General features: G+C 40.4%; 1 protein-coding gene across 2 annotated transcripts; it reads left to right on the top strand.

Annotated features, from left to right (window-relative positions):
- Positions 1-14,499: 14,499 nt before the first annotated feature.
- MC4R (melanocortin 4 receptor) lies at positions 14,500-17,085 on the top strand. Of its 2 annotated transcripts, XM_055558873.1 has the most exons (2): positions 14,500-15,469; positions 15,646-17,085. In XM_055558873.1, the coding sequence occupies exons 1-2, from the start codon at positions 15,411-15,413 to the stop codon at positions 16,388-16,390; spliced, it is 804 nt and encodes a 267-aa protein (XP_055414848.1). In that variant the 5' UTR covers positions 14,500-15,410; the 3' UTR covers positions 16,391-17,085. The 2 variants fall into 2 exon arrangements, with proteins under 2 accessions (XP_055414848.1, XP_055414847.1); XM_055558872.1 differs by having other exon boundaries at positions 14,506-17,085.
- Positions 17,086-23,016: the final 5,931 nt, after the last annotated feature.

The following is a 23,016-nucleotide window of genomic DNA, read 5'->3' as shown; positions in this document are numbered from 1 at the left end:
CATTTGAAAAGAACAATTAAATTTGAGGCACTAATCTAAAAAAAAAAAAGTTAAGATGTCTTTTGTTCCCTACCAGAGGGGCTGTTAGGAGACCAAAGGAGAATAAAGCAAGTAGTGGAAAAAAAAAAACAAAACAGTGTATTTTCCCCTCATATAACAGTGTAGTAAAACAAAAGTTTTCTATTGATTAAAGTCCAAATGCCCAACATTTATTACACTTATATAATGTTAAAAATAAAAAAAAAAACCTCATTGAAATGCTGTATAAGAACTCCATGCATAGTTGACTATATCTGACTTGTTCAGAAATAACTGCTTACTTTTTTCTCAGTTCATTAGCTAATAATCATATCAAGATACAAATGATGTATATAATGACAAAAAAGTAAAGACATGAAGGTGGAAAATGAAATACATATATAAGATTTAAATAGAGATATTGGATTTAGGCATATAGTAATGAAAATGTTTATTTAACTTATATGCAAAGTACATCATGGGAAATGCCAGGCTGGATGAAGCACATGCTGGAATAAAGATTGCTACATAACCTCAGATATGCAGATGAGACCACCCTTATGGCAGAAAGCAAAGAAGAACTAAGAGCCTCTTGGTGAAAGTGAAATAGGAGAGTGAAAAAGTTGGCTTAAAACTCAACATTCAGAAAACAAAGATCATGGCATCCAGTCCTATCGCTTCATGGCAAATAGATGGGTAAACAATGGAAACAGTGACAGACTTTATTGTCTTGGGCTCCAAAATCACTGCAGATGGTGACTGCAGCCATGAAATTAAAAGACACTTGCTCCTTGGAAGAAAAGCTCTGACCAACTTAGACAGCATATTGAAAAGTAGAGACATTACTTTGCCGACAAAGGTCCATCTAATCAAAGCTATGGTTTTTCCAGTAGTCATGTATGGATATGAGAGTTGGACTATAAGAAAGCTGAGCACCGAAGAATTGATGCCTTTGAACTGTGGTGTTGGAGAAGACTCCTGAGAGTCCCTTGGACTGCAAGGAGATCCAACCAGTCCATTCTGAAGGAGATCAATCCTGAAAATTCATTGGAAGGACTGATGCTGAAGCTGAAACGCCAATACTTTGGCCACCTAATGTGAAGAGCTGACTCATTGGAAAAGACCCTGATGCTGGGAAAGATTGAAGGCAGGAGAAGGGGATGACAGAGGATGAGATGGTTGGATGGCATCACTGACTCGATGGACACGAGTCTGAGCAAGCTCTGGGAGTTGGTGATGGACAGGGAAGCCTGGTGTGCTGCAGTCCATGGGATCGCAAAGAGTTGGACACGACTGAGCAACTGAACTGAACTGAACGAAAACGTTGGTTTAAAAAAAAGCCATTTGCAGTCATTCTTGAGTTTTCAAGTTAAGGTGGAAATTTAAAGTCTAATTCAAATAATATGGATAATATGAAATATAATCTAGGCATATTGTTGTGTTTTGCATCTCAGGAAATTAGAGCATAAATCACCATGATATTGGCCTGTTGTACACTGACCTGGGAGCCTTCTTCATTGTCCTGATGTCCGCAAAATAAGTTGCAATAATTTGTTTACATATTAGCATATCCTTGACCCAGTCAACATTTTGGCAGCCAAACGAATATGTGATCACCTGCTTTTATTATGTGCATACTGGTTCTCTCAATTTATATAATCCAGAGAGTTAAATCACCATTCCATCAACTCTCAACTCTGTTCCAGACTTCACCTCCATGTGGATACATAATTACTAGCTTATGGACTTCTCTACCTCTTGACCGTGACCCATAGCCACATCAAACTTCTCATGTCCAAACCTGAAACGTTCCTCTTTTCTCAAATTGGCTCTTACTCCTGTAAAATGATAACACATTCAATCATTCATTAGACAAAATAGAAACGTGGATGCATCCCTGCCTCCTTTCTCCCCACACTCTTCATATCTAAGAAATCACCATATTGCAAATTTAATTATATTAATATGCTTATGGTTATAATCCTTTTTAATTTATTTTTAATTGAAGGATAATCACTTTGCAATGCTGTGTTGGCTTCTGCCATGCAACAGCATGAATCAGCCGTAAGTACACATGTGTTCCCTCCCTGTTGAACCTCCTTCCCACTCCCCAGCCCATCCCACCCCTCTAGGTTGTCACAGAGCATGGGGTGGGGCTCCCTGTGTTATACAGCAACTTCCTATTACCCGTCTGTTTCACACACAGTAATGTATTCTCTCCATTTGTCCCACGCTCTTATTACCGTGCTGTGTCCAAAGTCGTGGTACACATATACAATGGAATAATTCTCCGCCATAAAATGGAACACATTTGAGTCAATTCTAGTGAGGTGGATAAACCTAGATCCTGTTATACAGAGTGAAGTAAGTCAGAAAGAGAAAAACAAATATCGTATATTAACACATATATATGGAATCTAGGAAAAGAGGTACTGATGAACCTATTTGCAGGGCAGGAATAGAGACGCAGATATAATTATGTTAATATTTATGCAAAGTCCCCTCTTATCTCCAATCCTACTGCCTAGCTCTATTAACCTACCTAGCATCCAACAACTTCACCTTAAATCATATCTTTACAGAAGAATGCTAAACATCCTCAGCCAGCTGCTCTTCATTCATATAAGAACAGCTTGAAAGAAGGGACCGTAACTTATTTACTTAAGCTTCTTCTGAAGCTATTAACACGATGCCTCGCCTATCAGAAAGAGTAGACGGTGAATGAATGAATGGTTTAAGAAAAGAGACACAGTTGTTATGGATGAGATCATATTCACTCTCCTTGATTTCCAACAAGAAACTTATTTTTTTTCTCTAAGTGTTATGGATCTTTGCCTAAACTCACACATTTGGGCCTACCTACATCTAAGTGAAAAACCAGGACACACTGTGTTATGTATTAACTTTCAACCAATGAAGATTATTAAAATAATCAGTAACCTGAAAAACTTCTAATAAATTGAGCTAAATGTTCATTCTAGGTTGTCTTTGGTGGCTCAGATGGTAAAGAATCCACCTGCAATGCAGGAGACCTGGGTTCAGTCCCTGGGTCAGGAAGCTCCCCTGGAGGAGGGCATGGCAACCCACTTTAGTATCCTTGCCTGGAGAATCCCTGGACAGAGGAGCCTGGTGGGCTACAGTCCACAGGGCTGCAAAGAGGGACACGACTGAGGGACTAACACTCTCACATTTTTTTCCATTAATTCTAATTGAGTCTCATTCGTTTTCTAAAAGCAGAAAACAGACATGCTCATTAGTTAGTAAATAAAGATAAGACTGACCAATTAATATTTTAGATGAAACAATTACTTTTTAACTATGTTTCTTTTTTCATTTTATTTTTTATTTTAGTCCTTCTCTTTAAAGACAGAATTCACTGAAAAACATTAACATAAATGTTGTCATTCAAAATTCACCAAAATAAAAAAGACAATAAATAATCTTTCAAATGATTTTTTTGTATGTTTGTTGCATTTGTTTCCAGTGTTATAGTTTAAAACCATACTAAAATTTTGGGACATTATGTCTTTGGAAGTTATCTTCAACTGTACAAAATTTTTTTTTTCAGTTATCAAGTCAGTTTCAGAGCTATACATATATTAAACAGAAAGATGTCTGTTAAAATGTTTGGGGGTAGTTAGCTTAGTTAGGGGTTAAGGGAAAATTTACTCCATATCTGAAATATTTCCAGTAGATTTGCAGCCTGTTCCCTCAGACTCCTACGCCACCCACAGGTCTTGGGCCCTAGTTCATCTTTCCAGATAGTAATTAGCCATATTTTCTATCTTTCCAAACAAATACCATACCAACAAAAGATAATCTAATTGAGTCTACAGAGAAAACACTCCTTCTATAAAACTTGCTATGCACATTTTAAGCCAAAAACATAGCCCCCTAAAACTTTGACAGATATTTGGAAAGAGTTTCAGAAGACACTAACCTAGAATAGCTGTTCAAAAGTATATGGCTTTCTGAGGTTAAAGAAGACAGTGACTATTACATTACCATAACATCACATCATTTTTTTAAATTCTCTTTTTGATTAAGTTTTCTATGATATAACAGCTATTTTAAGACAGACTGCTATTCAAAATCTTATTTTATCTCTTAATAAGTTGGCGCTTAAAAAGTTTACATTATCTGTTGCCACACTTGGGCTCAATCTTCTAAATACCTGCAGACTAGATGACTACTAAGAGTGTAAAAGGCGACAGGTATATTAGTAGTAATCTACACTCTAGGTATAGACTTTTTTTTTAACTTTTTTTTGCAGATGTTGCAGATACTCTTTTTATTGGAATATAATTGGATTGCAGTGTTGTGTTAGTCTCTGCTGTACAACAACGTGAAGCAGTTATAAATACACATAGATCCCAGGCGTCTTGGGTCTTCCTCCCGCCCCGCCCCGCCGCCGCCCCCAGGTCATCACAGAGCCGGGAGCTGAGCTCCTTTTGCCACACTGCAGCTTCCCGCAGCCGTCTGTCTTTCACATGGCGGTGTGTATATGTCCATCGAAGAGCTGACTCATTGGAAAGGACTCTGATGCTGGGAGGGATTGGGGGCAGGAGGAGAAGGGGACGACAGAGGATGAGATGGCTGGATGGCATTACCGACTCGATGGACGTGAGTCTGAGTGAACTCTGGGAGTTGGTGATGGACAGGGAGGCCTGGCGTGCTGCGATTCATGGGGTCGCAAAGAGTCGGACACGGCTTAGCGACTGAAGTGAACTGAAATTGACTTATGGACAATAATTTGCTGAGATTCGACTCACCTTGTATTTCTTGCACTCAGGTTACCATTGTTACTGCAAAGAGAACTCCCAGAATTAGGCTATTTATCATTTGAAATCGTAGCCCCGAAAGATCAAAACTCCGTTTCCTTGGCTCTTTGACAACCTGCGCAGAACTGAGGCTGTAGCCAGGACATCTGTACCGGGCCCCAGCCATTTAGTACATCACCCACAACCATCCCTTTAAGTGAGGTTGCCCAGGCCACCACCCTTATGTGAATGGAAGCCCACCTTGTATCACTTGGGCCCCGTGCTCATCACAGCTAAATGGACCTGGAGACAGCACCTGACATCAGATGAGCCCCTCCGTGTGCTGGCCTGTGGCCTGTGACATACTGTGACACCCGATAGCTTCTCAGGGAGCTGAACTGAGGCATGGAAAGGCCTTGACAGTTACCAGTGGGCACTGACCATGCCAAGTTTCCATCAGGTAGTGCTGGATTCCAACAGAGTCCAAGGCAGGCTGACATTAGGTCATGTAGAAGACAGAGGTGCAGGATTAGAAATGCAGAGAGAAAAGAAAATAGGAAAACATAAATAGAAAAGAAAAAGGAGGACATAAAGGAAGAAGCTATGAAGGGTTTGGAACAAACCGAAGGGGTAACTAACAGCTGGTCTCTGAACAGGTGTTTCAATTAAAGATAGAGCCTCACAGTTAAAGCCCCAGACTTGAGGTCATTTGGCTAGTATTTTCCTCCTGGATACCCAACACCTGCTTAAAAAGAAGGAGAGTGGCAGTAACCAGCTTAGCCTGGCCTCCCGTTACCTCACACACAGGAGCATGGAAATGGTCTTTCCTGACACAACACACCTTGCTAAAAAACCAAACTCTGTCACGACTTTTTTCCCTTTCATCCATGAAAGACTCTAGCTGAAGTTGTGTAGGAGCAATACTACCTCCTGAATCTGCTAAGGGGTACACAGTTAAACACATACCGAGCTCAAACTGGAGAAGCAGTTCGTATCTCCTTAAAGTTTCTCCTGAAACTTTAATGAAGTGAAGACTTCTGGCCAAAAGCAAAAGCAACTTAAATTTAAAAAAATTCATGAAAGGATTTTTAAGACGTGTTTATTAGATATTATAAAACATCTCAGGGAATCTGCTGCTGCTGCTGCTAAGTCGCTTCAGTCGTGTCCGACTCTGTGTGACCCCATAGACAGCAGCCCACCAGGCTCCCCCATCCCTGGGATTCTCCAGGCAAGAACACTGAAGTGGGTTGCCATTTCCTTCTCCAATGCATGAAAGTGGAAAGTGAAAGTGAAGTCGCTCAGTCGTGTCCGACTCTTAGCAACCCCATAGACTGCAGCCCACCAGGCTCCTCCGTCCATGGGATTTTCCAGGCAAGAGTACTGGAGTGGGGTGCCATTGCCTTCTCTGCTCAGGAAATCTAAAATCTCTCAAATACATTAAATGACAAAACTCAACACTTATAAGCACTGATTTTATAAAACATTCCACAAGCATTTATAGACATTTTTTTTATCACATTAACTGTGACATACTTTCTCTTCTTCTCTTCTTTATAATATTGGATTAAACTAAGGTAAGCAGAACTTAGTTATTTTGCAGTCTCTTATTTTACATCCAAATCTTTGCAACCATGGACTAACTATACAGTCCATGGAATTCTCCAGGCCAGAATACTGGAGTGGGTAGCCTTTCCCTTCTCCAGGGAATCTTCCCAGCCCAGGGATCAAACCCAGGTCTCCCTCATTGCAGGTGGATTCTTTACCAGCTGAGCCACAAGGGAGGCCCCAAAATACTGGAGTGGGTAGCCTATCCCTTCTCCAGGGGATCTTCCCAACCCAGGAATCAAACTGGGGTGTCCTGGATTGCAGGCAGATTCTTTACCAACTGAGTTATGAAGGAAACCCCTTATTTTGCAAGTTAATTGAAAAACTAAAATCCTGATGTGTGATATGGCATGAAACTATCAACTCTCTAACACCAGATGAAATCAAAAGCAGGGAAATAGCACAAATACCTTCAGAGGCATGTTACATAAGAAAATCCATGTTTATAGACTCAGAAAAGGAGGAATGCTAAGTTTTAATACAAATTTGTTTATCATAATTTTAAGTAGAAGTTAAACTATAATGTGGGGCTTCCCTGGTACCTCAGCTGGTAAAGAATCTGCCTGCAATGCAGGAGACCCCTGTTTGATTCTTGGGTTAAGAAGATCCCTTGGAGGAGGTGCAGGCTACCCACTCCAGTATTCATGGGTTTCCCTAGTGGCTCAGATGGTAAAGAATTCACTTGCAATGCGGGAGACCTGGTTCAATCCCTGGGTTGGGAAGATCCCCTGGAGGAGGGCATGGCAACCCACTCCAGTTTTCTTGCCTGGAGAATCCCCATGGACAGAGGAGCCTGACCGGCCACAGTCCGTGGGGTCCAAAGAGTCAGACACAACTGAGCAACTAAGCACAGCACAGCACAAACTATAATATCCAAAGAGATTATTCTGATTAACATAAAATTGGGGGCAGGAAATGGCAGAAGTATTTTTCAATTTAAAAGCAATTACATTTCAGAAACAAAATGTAATTCAAAGATTAAATTTATAAGAAACTTTCTAAGACTATATGCACTATTCATAATAGAGAACTGTAACTCTAAATACATACTAGATGTTTAGAATATTTATTGGTGGCTTAATGAAATAAGGTATTCTCAGTCTCTCCACAAAAGCAAGAAAGATGTTCAGTATCCTCTTCCCAAACCCCAGATTTAAGAAAAACCCATTAAAAAGCAAAATCTAGGTTTTCTCAAATGACTCATTGAGATAAAGACCACATCAAGTTCACTGAAAAGGAAAATTTATCTACAAAGTTTTTACCCCAGCTCTCCTCTAATAAATAAGCAAATGAGCCCATTTAGAACTGTAACCTACATGTTACTGGGCATGAAGTAACTAAATCGTGCCACTCTGAAGCATTGCTGTGCTGAAAATAAGAATTTAATGACACATGAAGTATCACAGAGTGTTCGTACACACAAAAAGCTGTTTTCAGTGCCTACACAATAAGAAATCAAATTTCAAACTATCTTTAAGAACTACTCCCATGATCAGAGTGTGCAAAATTGGTGAATTCTATAGGGTATACAATCCCCAGAAAGACTACAGAGCCTTAAAAAAGGTTTTGGTTAGAAAAATATAAAATAAATACAACTAACGTTTATATTTACTCTGTTCAAGGCACTAGTCAAGTGTTTAATACATATTAAAGCATTTAATTCTTAAGTAAGCTTTGTAGTAGTACTATTGTTATTATAATATAAAAGAAGAAATTGATGCATACACGCTAAAATGTTCACCCATACACATAAATATGAAATTATTACAGTAGATCTATTTAGCAGTATGCTACTTTATTTCTAAGTGTAATTGATAGGAACCGTGTATTTATATTTTTAAGTCACATTTTTATCAGTAAAGATACTATGAACAAAATATGCTCCAAAAAGGGTCACACTGACTTCAGTAAAAAAAGAACCAATTCTGATTTCACTTACCAGCTCTGCCAATTTTATCTGCTTCATAATCTTTATTCTTTGACCGTCCAATAACTCTCTCCTGGCTCTTGCTACCACAGTGACCATTTCTCAGACTCTGTGGCGGCTGTGAAAATGTGCCAGCAAACCTCCAACTTCAGGGAGCTAACTGACCACTGCTGCTAAGTCGCTTTAGTCGTGTCCGACTCTGTGCGACCCCGTAGATGGCAGCCCACCAGGCTCCCCCGTCCCTGGGATTCTCCAGGCAAGAACACTGGAGTGGGTTGCCATTTCCTTCTCCAATGCATGAAAGTGAAAAGTGAAAGTGAAGTCGCTCAGACACGTCCAACTCTCAGAGACCCCACGGACTGCAGCCCACCAGGCTCCTCCGTCCCTGGGATTTTCCAGGCAAGAGTACTGGAGTGGGGTGCCATCGCCTTCTCCGTAACTGACCACACCTCCGCTAATTGCTCTCTGAAATTCATTGCCACACTTGCTCCAGGACCAGGCTTCCCCCAAGGGCTCCCAGCCAATCACCGTGCACAGCAGGAATGACGTCACCTCAGGTCAAGGACCCTCCCCTTCAGCCTTTTTCCCTCCGCCCTCACTCAAGGTCAAACTCAGATTGTGATTTGACACCTCGTTCAGCTTTTCTTGGCTCAATGCCCATTTCTTTTTCCTCACAGACTTCTCCTCAGTAGAGTCATACACACAATCCTGTCTTGGTATCTTCCTTCCAGAAGACCTAGACTAACACCAACATTATTTATTTATTTGCCTATTTTTTCCCCTTACATTTGCCTCTCAAATACATTGTGTTCCTCATGATTCTGTTCATAATTTCCCTTTTCCTTCCATCTTAGTAAAAACCTACAGCTTTCAGTACAGCTTGTATCTACCATAACCAAAATATGTGTCTTTTTACCAGAGTATTCCTTTGGGCTGTATATTCATCTTTGCTAAATAGACATTTCCATGTTGTTGCTGTTCAGTTGCTCAGTCGTGTCCCACTCTTTCCAGCTCCATGGACTGCAGCACACCAGGCTTCCCTGTCCTTCACTATCTCCCAGAGCTTGCTCAAACTCATATCCACTGAGTCGGTGATACCATCAACCATCCATCCTCTGTCACGCCTTTCGCCTCCTGCCTTCTATCTTTCCCAGAATCAGGGAACTCTTTTCCAATGAGTTGGCTCTTTGCATCATTTGGTCAAAGTATCAAGAGCTTCAGCTTCCATGCAGATGTCTCAAAAACACAAATTTCAAAATTTTTAAAAACTAAATGTATCTTGTCTCTTAAAAGAATTCCTTAATCAGGTATAACAATCATAGTTCAGTGTGAAAGACAGACATACTGTCAGTATGTCAGGCAGAAAGGGACTTACTACAGGAAACAGGTGCTTACAAAATTTTGGAATAGCCGTGGACCTTCACCTATTTTATTTCATTCCAGTTGTACACCACCTGAGCAGCAGCCCACAGATGAGACCCTGCTGGTCCTGCTAGCTCTGATTCACAAAAAGGGCGACCTGATGCCTAAAACTGGAGTCACCTGGTGCCAGAGTCGACATCCTGCAGATCCTGTGGGCCAGCTGCTGTGGCCACAGGAAGGTGACTTCTGTCTCATGTATGCTTTCCAGATCTCTTGAGAATATATCTAATTGGGAAAAACTAATTCATATACAGAATGTAGGCTGCAAGGAAATTTGAGCAACATAGACTTCAGCTCGCTGAAATCTGAACTGATGGATGTTTAAATGGAGACTGAGAGAGCCAATCCATGTGTCTACCAGATAAACGGGCACCAACATCTACCCATTCACTGAAGGCAAAAAACGGAGGTCATGGAAGATTCCTTTCTCTTCCTCATTCTGTTCATGACTGATTAGTAGTCTCCCCTGCAGCAAAACAAGTACTGGCTGACCTCAGGTCTTCACAGACTCTTATTTGAGCTACTGTCATAGTATCTTGGGATTCCCACGTGGCATTAGTGGTAAAGAACCTGCCTGTCAATGCAAGAGACATAAGAGATGCGGGTTCGATCCCCAGGAGGAGGGCATGGCAACCAACTCCAATATTCGTGCCTGGAGAACCCCATGGACAGAGGAGCCTGGCAGGCTATGGTCCATAGGGTGGCAAAGAGTCGGACTCGACTGAAGCCACTTAGCACACACACACAGAGACGATAGTATCTTAGTAGTTTTCTGTATTCAGGAAATAAGTGGAGTAAGCAACACTGAATTTTCTCTAGTCAGAAAGTTTACATGCTAATGTAAACTCTGCAACTTCAAGAAGGCAATGAGTTCTTAGTGCTTTCCATAATTCTATGACCTTTTATTCTTCAGTAGGAATAACATTAACATCTAAAAATAGTAGTCTGTGTAGCACAGTTTGATAAATACTTCTCTTTAGCCATGTTTCATATTTATTGTTACAAAATATAAAACAAGGACTATGCTCAGAGGAGAAATATATTATGATTAACTCAATTTTGTGTGCACTTAGAAAAAAGAAATCGGCAATAAATTTTCAAAAATACCACTAATGGGTCTAGCATTGCCGCTTGTATTTCTTTTGGCTTCTACAAAACCAAACTCTGTCAGACAACTAAAATTCCTCCTTGAGATGACGAAATATTATCTTTCCAGCATGATTAGCCATATAACCAAGGTTTTATAAAATCTACATAAAGTAATTGAATTTGGGATTTTAAATGTATATGGTTTTCTGGGATTTCAATGTGATTAAAATGCCTATGAATTAAATTTCTTTTTTCGTGAAAAGCGAAAATCAAGAGAGTTTTGTCTTCAATACTAGTTTTACCTATTATATAATTATATATATAATATGCCTGTTAATAATTTTACCACGTAGTGATGACTATGTGTTCACGAACCCAGGCACAGCGCACTGTGAGCAGGGAGTAGAGTAGACTCAGGACACCGAATCCTGACTGCAATGAAGTTTCCATGAGGGAGAATAGTGACGAGGGAGCTTTTTAAGGAGAAAAAGAAGAGTCAGACACACTGACAGAAATGAAGGTATTTTACAAGTGATTTCACGTAGGGATTTTTGAGAAAGATGGACAAGTCAAAGATATTCTGAATTTTCAGCCTTAGGAAAAGGAACAACCATGTCACCAAGAGAAGTAGGGAGCATAAAGTCAAGGGCTGATTCAGGAAGTTTATACAGAGTAGGCTATTTATGCTTAAACATTTCAACAGATGTTTTCCCTATTACTTGCTTATTATGTATTTCACCACTCACACAAATCCAAAATGAGAGAAGGAAAGAATGTTCAAGTAATTCGGATATGCTGCTCGTAAACGTGTGCATGTTGTGCTTAGTCACTCCACTGTGTCCAGCTCTTTGTGACCCCATGGACTATAGCCCACCAGGCTCCTCTATCCATGGGGATTCTCCAGGCAAGAATACTGGAGTGGGTTGCCATTCCTTTGTCCAGGGGATCTTCCCCACCCGGGAATCAAACCTGCGTCTCCTACCTTGCAGGCAGATTCTTTACTGTCTGAGCCACCAGGGAAGCCCAAAATAAGTTTCAAAATCAAGGCAATTAATGCTAGGTGCTGCGATAGGCAACACCGATGTTTTGGCAGCTTAGTACAGTGATAATTATCGCTTGCTTGCATCAAGCTTCAGCGTAGTTGGTGGGCCAGGGCGGGGAGGGGGTTGGAGATGTGAGTTGTGTTCTGTGCAGTCGTTCAGAGACCCGGGTCCTTCATGATATGGTTCTAACATCTATAACATGAAGCTTCAAAGACATTCTAGAGTCATCCACGAGGAGATCAGAGGGAAAATGTGTAGAATCTTACAAAGGACACAACAACACTCTCACTTCTACCCACGTTCCATTAGTTAGGATTCGGCCCCACACAATTTCAGTGATAGATGAAAGATGTTAATTTAACTCAGTGCTCAGGAATCATACTTACCGTTGCCTCTGTCACCAAAGGGAAAGAAGATAAAGCCCTTACCTAAGTAACTGAAGACTTTAACTTTGAAATAAGTATTTTTTTATTGTCCCTTATTATCAACAGCCACAAACTCTACAGAGATAAAACCAAAAGTAGTCATGGCAAGAAAATGTACTATATAAAATTTCATAACTTGGAGTTTAAATTTGAAAAGTAACTTCCTCACAATCTTTCAAAACATTTAGAAATTCTGATGTATAACTAGCATTCACTCATCTTGGCTTGAATAAATGAAGTTACCAAGGAATGTGTGAGTTATACTTAGAAGCCTTCAATTAATGAAGTAGGTTTGTTGTTTAGTCACTAAGTTGTGCCTAACGCTTTTGCAACCCCATGTGTTGGAGCCCACCAGGCTCCTCTGTCCATGTGATTTCCCAGGCAAGAATACTGGAGCAGGTTGCCATCTCCTCCTCCAGGGGATCTTCCTGATCCGGGGATCAAACCCACATCTCCTGCATTGGCAGGCAGATTCCTTACCATCTGAGCCACCTGGGAATCCCCAAAATGGGACACAGAGAAAACCAAAGGTTACTTCTTCATCTGTTTTATCAAGATTGGACCTCCAGCTATTGTCTAAACTCCACACCAAAAATAATGCTGAGTTCCTGTTATCACTCTTGCGGTTAGGATTGATTGTCCATGAGAACAAAGGGATGACGCAGCAGACAAGGAAAATATCCGGAGAGACGTGCTGCCCGTCCTGTCCAGGCATGTGCCTGCCTGTTATGTCCTGGATGCGGAGTTGCTGTTGTTTAGTTGCACCTGACTCTTTGCAACCCCATGGACTCCGCCACGCACCAGGCTCCTCTGTCCATGGGATTTCCCAGGCAAGGATATTGGAGTGGGTTGCCATTTCCTTATCCAGGGGATCTTCCTGACTCAGGGATCGAACCTGTGTCTCCTGCATTGGCAGGCAGATTCTTTACCACTGAGCCACCTGGGACACTCCAATGAAGTAAATAGATTGTCTTCAAAAAAAAAAAAACTGAATTACACATTCTCCACATCTTAGCCAACACTTGTTATCTTTTCTTTTTTGGATAACAGCCATCCTGACAGGTGTGAGGTGATACTTCATCGCAGTTTTAATCTGCGTTTGCCTTATGATGAGTGTTGCTGAGCACCTTTTCTTATATCTGGTAGCGATTTCTAGGTCTTCTTGGGAGAAATGTCTGTTCAAGCCCTTTGCCTATTTTTTAATCATGTTATTTAGCTTTTTTGCTATTCAGCTACATTTTTTGTATATTAACCCCAAATCAGATAGATGGTTTGCAAATATTTTCCTCCATTTTATAGATGGTCTTTTCGTGCCGTTGATTATTTCCTTTGCTGCTCAGGAACTTTTCAGTTTGATGCAATCCCACTTGTCTCTTTTTGGTTTTGTTGCCTATAATTTGGCTGTAAATTCTGAGAAATCATTGCCAAGACCACTGCCAAGGAATTGCTGCCCAAAGGGTATAAACTTTCAGTTATGTAAGATGAACAAATTTTAGAGATCTGCTGTACAACACAATGCTTATAGTTAATAGTACAAAATTGTGCACTTTAAAATGTATTATGTAGAGCTCACATTAAGTGTTATCACACACATAAAAAGAAAACACAGAAGAATACAAGGAAATTTTTGGAGGTGATGAATATGCTGAGTACCTTGACTGTGATGTATCATGGAGATACATGCTCATTTTAATGAGTCCAAACTCATTAAAATGTATACCTTAAATATGTGTAAGTTTTATATTTCAATTATACCTTAATAATGCTTAAAAATCCTGAGTGTTGCCTGGCTATTGATCTTTTTCTTTCTGAGTTCAAAGTAATCATTGTTTACATTAATACTACATGGTTTTTAAATGTCATAAATGAAGATAAAACTTTTCCAGCTATGATAAAAAGAAATTCTGCAATGGAGAAATAGCTGATCTTAGTGCATAAGAAACGAACTCCTCCTGAGCCCTGGTATAAACTGTGGCTGCCTGTCTAGTCCCTGCATCCACAGCACAGTCTCCTGCATTGTTAAACATTCCCTGTGTCAGCTGTCTCAAACCGAATCGTGACTGCCTTTCTTCTCACTTCAAAGAAATTGAGAGGGTAAATAAATTCAATGTCCTGGTCAAAAAGGCAGTGTATCTCTTCTCTCTTTTTTTTTTTTTCATTTTTATTGGAGTCAGGTTTTTTTTTTGTTTGTTTTGTTTTTTACAATGTTGTGCGTGTGTGTGTGTGTTTTGCTGTGCAGCAAAGCAAATCAGACATATGTATACATATACGCCCTCTTTTTCGTATTTCCTTCCCGTTTTGGTTACCATAGAGCATTAGGGAGAGTTCCCTGCGCAAAAAAGGCAGTGCATCTAATTCAGGAACACACACACCCCCCTCCTTTAAGCAGGATAAACCTGGGTGCCTCAGGATGGCTTGTTGTGATCTCAGAGAACGTTCTCTGGGAACCAAGTTGCTTTCCTTGAGAACTTGAAGGGGGAAATTAAGTCTCTCACATCCTGCTGGCTGCCTGACTCCACAGGCTTCTGCCTCTGAACTGGGGTTGCCTGCAGTTTGTGTCTCTGGACCATCGCGGTGTCTCACAGACCCCACTGGACTCGGATTGGTCAGAAGGAAGCAGAGGAGGAGTCATTCTGAGCTTTTTTTTTTTTTTTTTTCCCTCACACACCATAAAAATCAGCAGCAGCGTCTGACACTCAAAGCAAAGCTTCAGGTTGGGAACCGGTACCTCTGCGAGGCAGCTGATGAGAGCATGCGCACACAGAGCCGGCTCGCAGCCGTAGCGCAGCCACCAGGCAAATTACTCTGCAAAGACCTGCGTGCCTCCGACTAAAGTTGAAGCGAGAACAAAAGAGCAAGCGGCAGGCTCGTCGGAGAAGAAGCATCTTGCAGCCTAAGATTTCCAAGTGATGCTGACCAGAGCCACACCTGAAAGAGACTGAAAACTTCCTTTCCAGCTCCGGAGCATGGGACGTTTATTCACAGCAGGCATGCCACTCTCCACCGCTTAACTTTCGTTTGGGGCAAGTCAAGACTGGAGAAAGGCGCTGAGGCTGCCAGACCCGGGAGGTTCAGTCAGTCCAGAGGGGACCTGAATCCAAAATGAACTCTACCCAGCCCCATGGGATGCACACCTCTCTCCACTCCTGGAACCGCAGCGCCCACGGAATGCCCACCAATGTCAGTGAGTTCCTGGCAAAAGGCTACTCGGACGGGGGGTGCTATGAGCAGCTCTTTGTCTCTCCCGAGGTGTTTGTGACTCTGGGGGTCATCAGCTTGTTGGAGAACATTCTGGTGATTGTGGCCATAGCCAAGAACAAGAACCTGCACTCACCCATGTACTTTTTCATCTGCAGCCTGGCTGTGGCTGACATGCTGGTGAGCGTTTCCAACGGGTCGGAAACCATTGTCATCACCCTGCTGAACAGCACGGACACCGACGCGCAGAGCTTCACGGTGGATATTGACAATGTCATTGACTCGGTGATCTGTAGCTCCTTGCTTGCCTCTATCTGCAGCTTGCTGTCGATCGCGGTGGACAGGTACTTCACTATCTTCTATGCACTCCAGTACCATAACATCATGACGGTGAAGCGGGTGGCGATCACCATCAGCGCCATCTGGGCAGCCTGCACGGTGTCGGGCGTCTTGTTCATCATTTACTCGGACAGCAGCGCTGTTATCATCTGCCTCATCACCGTGTTCTTCACCATGCTGGCTCTCATGGCGTCTCTCTACGTCCACATGTTCCTCATGGCCAGACTCCACATTAAGAGGATCGCGGTCCTGCCAGGTAGCGGCACCATCCGCCAGGGCGCCAACATGAAGGGGGCGATTACCCTGACCATACTGATCGGGGTCTTTGTTGTCTGCTGGGCCCCCTTCTTCCTGCACCTGATATTCTACATCTCTTGTCCCCAGAACCCATACTGCGTGTGTTTCATGTCTCACTTTAACGTGTACCTCATCCTCATCATGTGCAATTCCATCATTGACCCTCTGATTTATGCCCTGCGGAGCCAAGAACTGAGGAAAACCTTCAAAGAGATCATTTGTTGCTCTCCTCTAGGTGGCCTCTGTGATTTGTCTAGCAGATATTAAATGGGGACAAACGCGATGCTAAACCCAAGCTTAAGAGACTTTCTCCTTCTCATATGTACAACCTGAACAGTCTGTATCAGCCACAGCTTTTTCTTCTGTGTAGGGCATGGAGTGAAAAATTCTATTGTATCAGTTCAAGTTTGTGATTTTTTCTGATGTGAAACAGTGCCCAGTCTCAGTGTATTTTTAATGTCATGCTACTTTCTGGCTGTAAAATGTGAATCCACATCACAGGTTATAGGCACCATGCATTCATAAAAAAAGAAAAAAAAGTCCTTATGAGGAGTTTAACAGTGTTTCCTTCTTGTTATTTACAAGGATGTGACACTTTGCTTGTTTTTGTAACATGGAAATCACAGCTTCATTAAGTTTGTTCTCATAAGTGGTTTTTTATGTTATACTTTACAACACTGAAGTATAAAAATTTGATTCTAGCATTTAGGGGAGAAATATTGAGAACATATTGCTTAATCATAAAAAAAACAAGCTGAAATTTCAGGTAATTTAATAAGACTTGCTCATTCATTCTTCCTGTGCAGAAGTTGAAATGAAGCTTGTACTGGGAGAAAAACAGTTACTTTAAAAAAAAAAAAAAAAAGGAGGGGGGATATTTTGAGTCAGAAAACTATGTGTGTTTCTCAGAGACAGAGAGATTAATTTGTTCAAGCAAAGAGTCTGATATTCCTCACAGGCAATTCAGTTTGGGATTAAAAAAAGAAAAAAAAAAAAAAACAGCAGCTATGAGGATCCAAATATTTTGGGAAATCTAAGTTAACAAGGCAAGCTAAACTTCCTGATATCAAACTGTGTACAACTGCCCCTAATAAAGACAGAGAACAATGTCTTCCTGCCCCTTTAACCAGGGCCCCAGAACCTGCTGAAATGTCTAGAACAGGTGATGCCCCACTGAGATACAGCTTCTGCTCCCTGAAGAACTACACAATTCTTGCTGAGTTCTTTCACTTTTCACATGCAGGTGACTTACTATTTCCCTATTACTTATTTTTTGAACTGGACTTTCGGTACTCATTAGCAAGGATTTTAGCTTTGAAGACTAAATCTATAGCATAAGGATGTTAGGCAATATTTGTAAAAATCTAAAAGAAGGGAATTCTTGGTGCTAGAATGTTATAAATAGGGAAAAAAGCATGGCCTGAACCCTAGAGGACATCATGACATAAACTAGCCTTCCACAACTATATTTTAGAGAGAAATACTTGCTTTGCTCCAAAATAATGCCACAGATTTGTCTACTGAACAATAAAATCTGTACTTTCCAATTTGCACTTGTTTTGAGAAATTTACCAGTGAATTACCTTTTAATTTACTTTATAGTCTCCTCAGATGCTCATGGGCAGAGATAACGTCATGTTACAAGGTACTGCTTAATTCAAATTTCTAAATGTTTTGCATATTGACAGCAAGTCCTGAGAAGCACTGTCAGTACTGATGAGGAAACACTACTTTAAAATTTAATAATAAGATTAAAGCTTACACATGAAAGGTGACACTGAAGCCTGATTCACTGCAATGCCTCTATTTTGACATAAACATGTGTGAGGCTTTAAATTATATTTAAAGAGAAGCCCACATTGTGGCAGGACATGGTAGGTGTTTCTGTCTTTGCTACTCTTCCTGTCCATGCTTTCATGTGATTGCGAGGAACCCCAGTAACTGGAGACTCGGAAGAGAGCTAGAAGCCCCCCACCTTCTGTGGGTGCTGTCCTTCCAGTCCACCCTGTTTCTCCAGCCAGGGTCATTGCAGATGCTGCCCGGTCCATTGAGGACCAGCCCACTTCTGCCACTGACAGGAAATCAGCCTCCAGCACCTTGACTCCCACACTTCCTCCTGGAGCAGTTTACAGGGATGGGGGGAGTGTTAGTCAAGAGCCGTGTGCCCGGCCCCCTCCTTTATGTGCCCAGGGCCCGGTATCAGGCTTCTGTTTCTTTAAGTGCTAAGACTATGCCTTTCTCATTTCTTCCTGTTCTCCAAACGTTCCTCTATGATGTTACTTCTTTCTCCAGTAAAACCAAGATTCTCCCAGAGGGATACATCATTATCACTCAAAGTCCATAGTTTACATTAGGGTTCATTCATAAGTATTGTGTATTCCATGTGCTTTGGCAGACAATGTCACTGGCAAAGAATCCTCTGTGTTGCACCTATTCCCCGCTTTCCCTCCTACCCGTGGCTACCAGGGACCTTTTACTGTGCAATAGTTTCACCTTTTCCAGAATGTCCTGTAGTTGGAACCATACACTATATAACCTTCAGACTGGCTTCTTTAACTTGATAGTATGCATTTAAGGTTCCTTCAGATATTTTTATGGTTTGGTAGCTGATTCCTTTTTGGTATTGAATAGTATTTCGTTGTATGAATGTCATATAGTTTATCTGTTTGCCTACTGAAGAACATCTTGGATGCTTCCAGATTTTGGCAATCATGAATAAAGCTGCTACAAACACTTGTGTGTGGACACAGTCTTTATTTTATACCAAGGAGCAGGAATGAACCTTTATACCAAGGAGCAGGAATGAACCTTTAAAAGGTTCAGTATAAATACTGTGAGGTATGTGTTGATCCTTTAATATTTTGCTAAGGGGGGTTAGTTAGCATCTACCAAATACTGGTCAGGAGTATATATTCCAAATGTAACTGGTGAGCAGCATCAGATACCCTTATTGAAATTTTCACCAGAAAATTCAATGAAGTATAAATCCTATTAGAAATAATTTTTCATTGGTGATAGAAGTGATTTTCAAAACATTGATTTAAAAAGTCAAATAACAATTGCCATAACTTGCATGAACAAGCTTTGTATCTTGCCCTTTTGTTCACCTGGCAGGTACCTATCATGACTCTGGGCTGCAAACAATCACCTACTTCAGAAAAAAAGTCTTTGTGGCCCAAACTAAATATTTTGAAATTACTAAAACATTTTTGAAGAATTATTTAATAACATGTAAATAAGTACCAACTTCTGTTTTGTGTTACAAGGCAAAGGGAAGTCGCTCAGTCGTGTCCAACTCTTCACGACCCCGAGGATTGCAGCCTACCAGGCTCCTCCAAGGAATACACAAAAAGGAATATTTACTATGATACCAACTATCTAAAGTACCACCAATATACTTACATACCTCCTGTATATTACTTCCAGTAACTCATAAACAATCAGTAGTCATTATTCTTGGGCGATAATATGGAGCTTGTTTACTTTCTTTACTGAGGGTGTTTCTATTATGTAAATTTGCTACAATGAACATATTTTAATTATTAGTCTTTTAGAACTACACATAAGCATTCCAACAAAAAGGTGTTGATGACAGTGTAATCGCCAAATTACTGATGATTTGTGGAGCAAGAGTAGATATAAGAGAAGTTAGTTTTGAGCCAGAACAGATATTAGATATCATCTCATCTAACCCTCTAAGACTCAGAGATACTGTCTGACCTCACATGTGAAATCATTGGCAGCGTCAAAACTTAAGAGCCAGTTCCTGACTCTGGATTTTCCTGCATCAAATTTTACGAGCCTCCTTTTGTAGACAAGGACAGTTTCCTCAATCACATAACCTATGGCCGAATTATGGTTACATCACTTTTTAGCTGTGAGATTGTATTGGTTTAGCTTTCTCATTGTTAATGTGCATAATAATACCTGTCTTTTCAAAGGAGAAAAGACAATTATAAGATCAAAGATTAAAGCTCAATACAACAGTGCCCAATAAATATAGGCACTCAAAAATAGTGACTATTAGTACTTTTAGGAATACCAAGTATACAAATAGACTCATGGAAGAGTGAAGATTTTTGAGTTTTGCTCTCTCTCAGCATTATTAGAAAATACACATATGCCTTGGGCTTAATTATATGTTTTCTTAAACTATCTTTGAGGAACTTCCCTGGTGGTCCAGTGGTTAAGATTCCATGCACCTAATGCAGCGAGCCCAGGTTCGATTCCTAGTCGGGGAACTAGATCCCACATGCTGAAACTAAGACCCAATGCAGCCAAATAAATTTTTTTTAATTTATTTTAAATTTTATAGTTTTCTTGAATTTGACAGAATTTGGGGGGTATAAATGGGTATATTTAAACATAGAGAATACACAGGCATACCAGTATTTTAAAAAGTTAATTTTTTATCCTTAATAGTACTAATTGTTTTAAAATTTGCAGGGCCACATTCAATACCAGAAAAGGCTAAATAGAAAGATAATATTCTAAACATTAAATAACCAATCAGCCCATTTCTTCAAAGACTAACTGATTAAACTTTATGCCATCAATTTGTGTTAGTAGAATAACATTATCTAAACTGATATTGTTGATATTAAATGTAAACCCTTTGAAAAGAATCATAAGTGATTAAGTTGTAGTCACATCTTTTTTTAATATAGTCACATGTTGATACTCAGTTATTAGTTTATCATGTATTGATCCAAGCATATGCTTGCAAATAAAAAGAGCACACAGCATTTGGACTAGGGGAACATTGGGTTCAAATTTGATTTACCAGCTCCAGAACTTTGAGCAAGTTTCTTGAGCATCTATAATCTAAACAGTGAAATGAAGATAATTTCCATCGTCTTATCATATGTGTGGGTGCTAAGACGCTTCAGTTGTTTCCAACTCTCTGCGACCCTATGGACTGTAGCCTGCCAGGCTCCTCTGTCCATGGGATTCTCCGAGAGAGAATACTGGAGTGGGTAGCCATGCCCTCCTCCAGGGGACCTGGAGACCCAGGGATCAAACCTGTGTTTCTGTCATCTCTTATGTCTCCTGTATTGGCAGGGGGGTTCTTTACCACTAGCATCCCCTGGGAAGCCCCATCTAATAGTTAATGATAAATACATAATCTATTGAAATGATCTGGTACTAAAGAGCTTGTCACTATAGGTATCTGTTATTCAAACTGCGCTTAAAAGTTTATCAGAGCTTAAACCCTAGAAATTAAATTATGATATTCACTTGGCTAGCCTCATTGCCCTAGCATGGAGAGGCAAGAATCCATTCAAATCTGCTTTCACCATTTCATTTATTTATTTCTCAAGTGAAGCAAATAAAAATAAATCTCTGTGTTTATTATTTTAGGTATAAAGAAATTTGGAACACTCTAAAATAATTCAAGGCAGCTAGTGGGTGGATTTGGGCAGGAAGACACATGTTTTTTCGATGGCTTCAGTACTATTCTAATTCTTGTGTTGAATAATTGTTTAATGTATACTTTATAAGGGCTTCCCATATGCTTCAAACTTAGAAATAAATGACATAATATTTTCTAAATTTTCAATATTTTAAGAAAATTAAATGAATACAACACATTTACTTTGTAATGTGCCTACTGAGAGGGAACATATAAAACTATATTTGTATAATTCAAATAAACGATTTCGAGCACAATTGAATGCTGCCACTTCAGGGAGGAGAAAAAGAGAAGAGCTTTGATCTATGATTGTCATGGTTGAATTGGGTCCTGGGTTAATGAAGTTAGTAATCACAATGTACTATTATTAACTGTGTTTTCACTGACAAGAGACACCTGGAAGCCTCTCAAATAGAGCCAAAGGCAAGATTTCAGCAACTCAATCAGTGAGCTATTCAGTGAGGTTTTGTATGGGGCTCAGCTGCTAACGACACTATTATGATCTGATTTCTAAACCTAACATTCTAAACGGAGTTGGAAATTTCACTTTTAAATTTAAACCAACACTGAATGAAATTTAAAAGGGAAAATAAAACAATAAATTTGGTCATAAAACAATAAATTTGGTCATAATTCCACTCGAGGGAAAAGAAAACACTTAGGCTAAAATTTTATCTGTGAAAAGTTTAACTCCTTAATTTAAAATACATTTTATTTGTAATGTTGAAGTTTCAAAATGACCCCATTAAAAAACAACACATGTGGGTTTTCTATGAATCTCATAGCATCCTGGGGATTTCATTCTACCAGGAAGAAAGCAAGAAGGCTTGAGAGTAATTGTTTTTGTGATTTTTGTTTACGTGTATTGAAAATTCTGCTCCGGTCATGATTTGTACCTACCAGCTACGTTGCTGTTGCCGTTGTCTAGTCACTAAGTCATGTCTGACTCTCTTGCCACCCCCATGGACTATAGCCCACCAGGCTCTTCTGTCCATGGAATTTTGCAGGCAAGAATATTGGTTGCCCTTTCCTACTCCAGGGGATCTTCCTGACCCAGCGATCAAATCTGCATCTCCTGCATTGCGGGTGGATTCTTTAACACTGAGCCACCAGGGAAGCCCACCTACCAGCCATAGCTGTTAGCTAATTACTGTCAATATCAGAAAGAAAACCTCTGCATTTTCCGCCTCTGCCTGACCTCTAATCTTCCCCTCTAAGCCGTTACATCTCAATGTTCTACATCAATATATTTTCACCTAAAACTCCATGTGGCTGAAACAAAAGTGTTCACTGACAGAGACAGATCTGACTTGTTTTTACTCTCTATACGTTTTCATCATTTCATCACTCTCATGGGAACAGAAACTCAAAAGTTCAGTCACATTGTGCTTTTACTTCCAAGATTAAATGAAACAAGTGGGATTTTGAAAAAACTTCAGGTACGTGAAGCCTGACACAAGTGAATGGCCTGTCCGTATGT

Source organism: Bubalus kerabau, chromosome 21 (genome assembly GCF_029407905.1).
Source record: "Bubalus kerabau isolate K-KA32 ecotype Philippines breed swamp buffalo chromosome 21, PCC_UOA_SB_1v2, whole genome shotgun sequence".
Lineage (NCBI taxonomy): Eukaryota > Metazoa > Chordata > Mammalia > Artiodactyla > Bovidae > Bubalus > Bubalus kerabau.
This window is presented reverse-complemented; position numbering and strand designations above follow the sequence as displayed.

Coding starts and splice junctions, on each gene's coding strand:
- MC4R (XM_055558872.1), top strand. CDS start 15,392: ATGAACTCTACCCAGCCCCATGGGATGCACACCTCTCTCCACTCCTGG.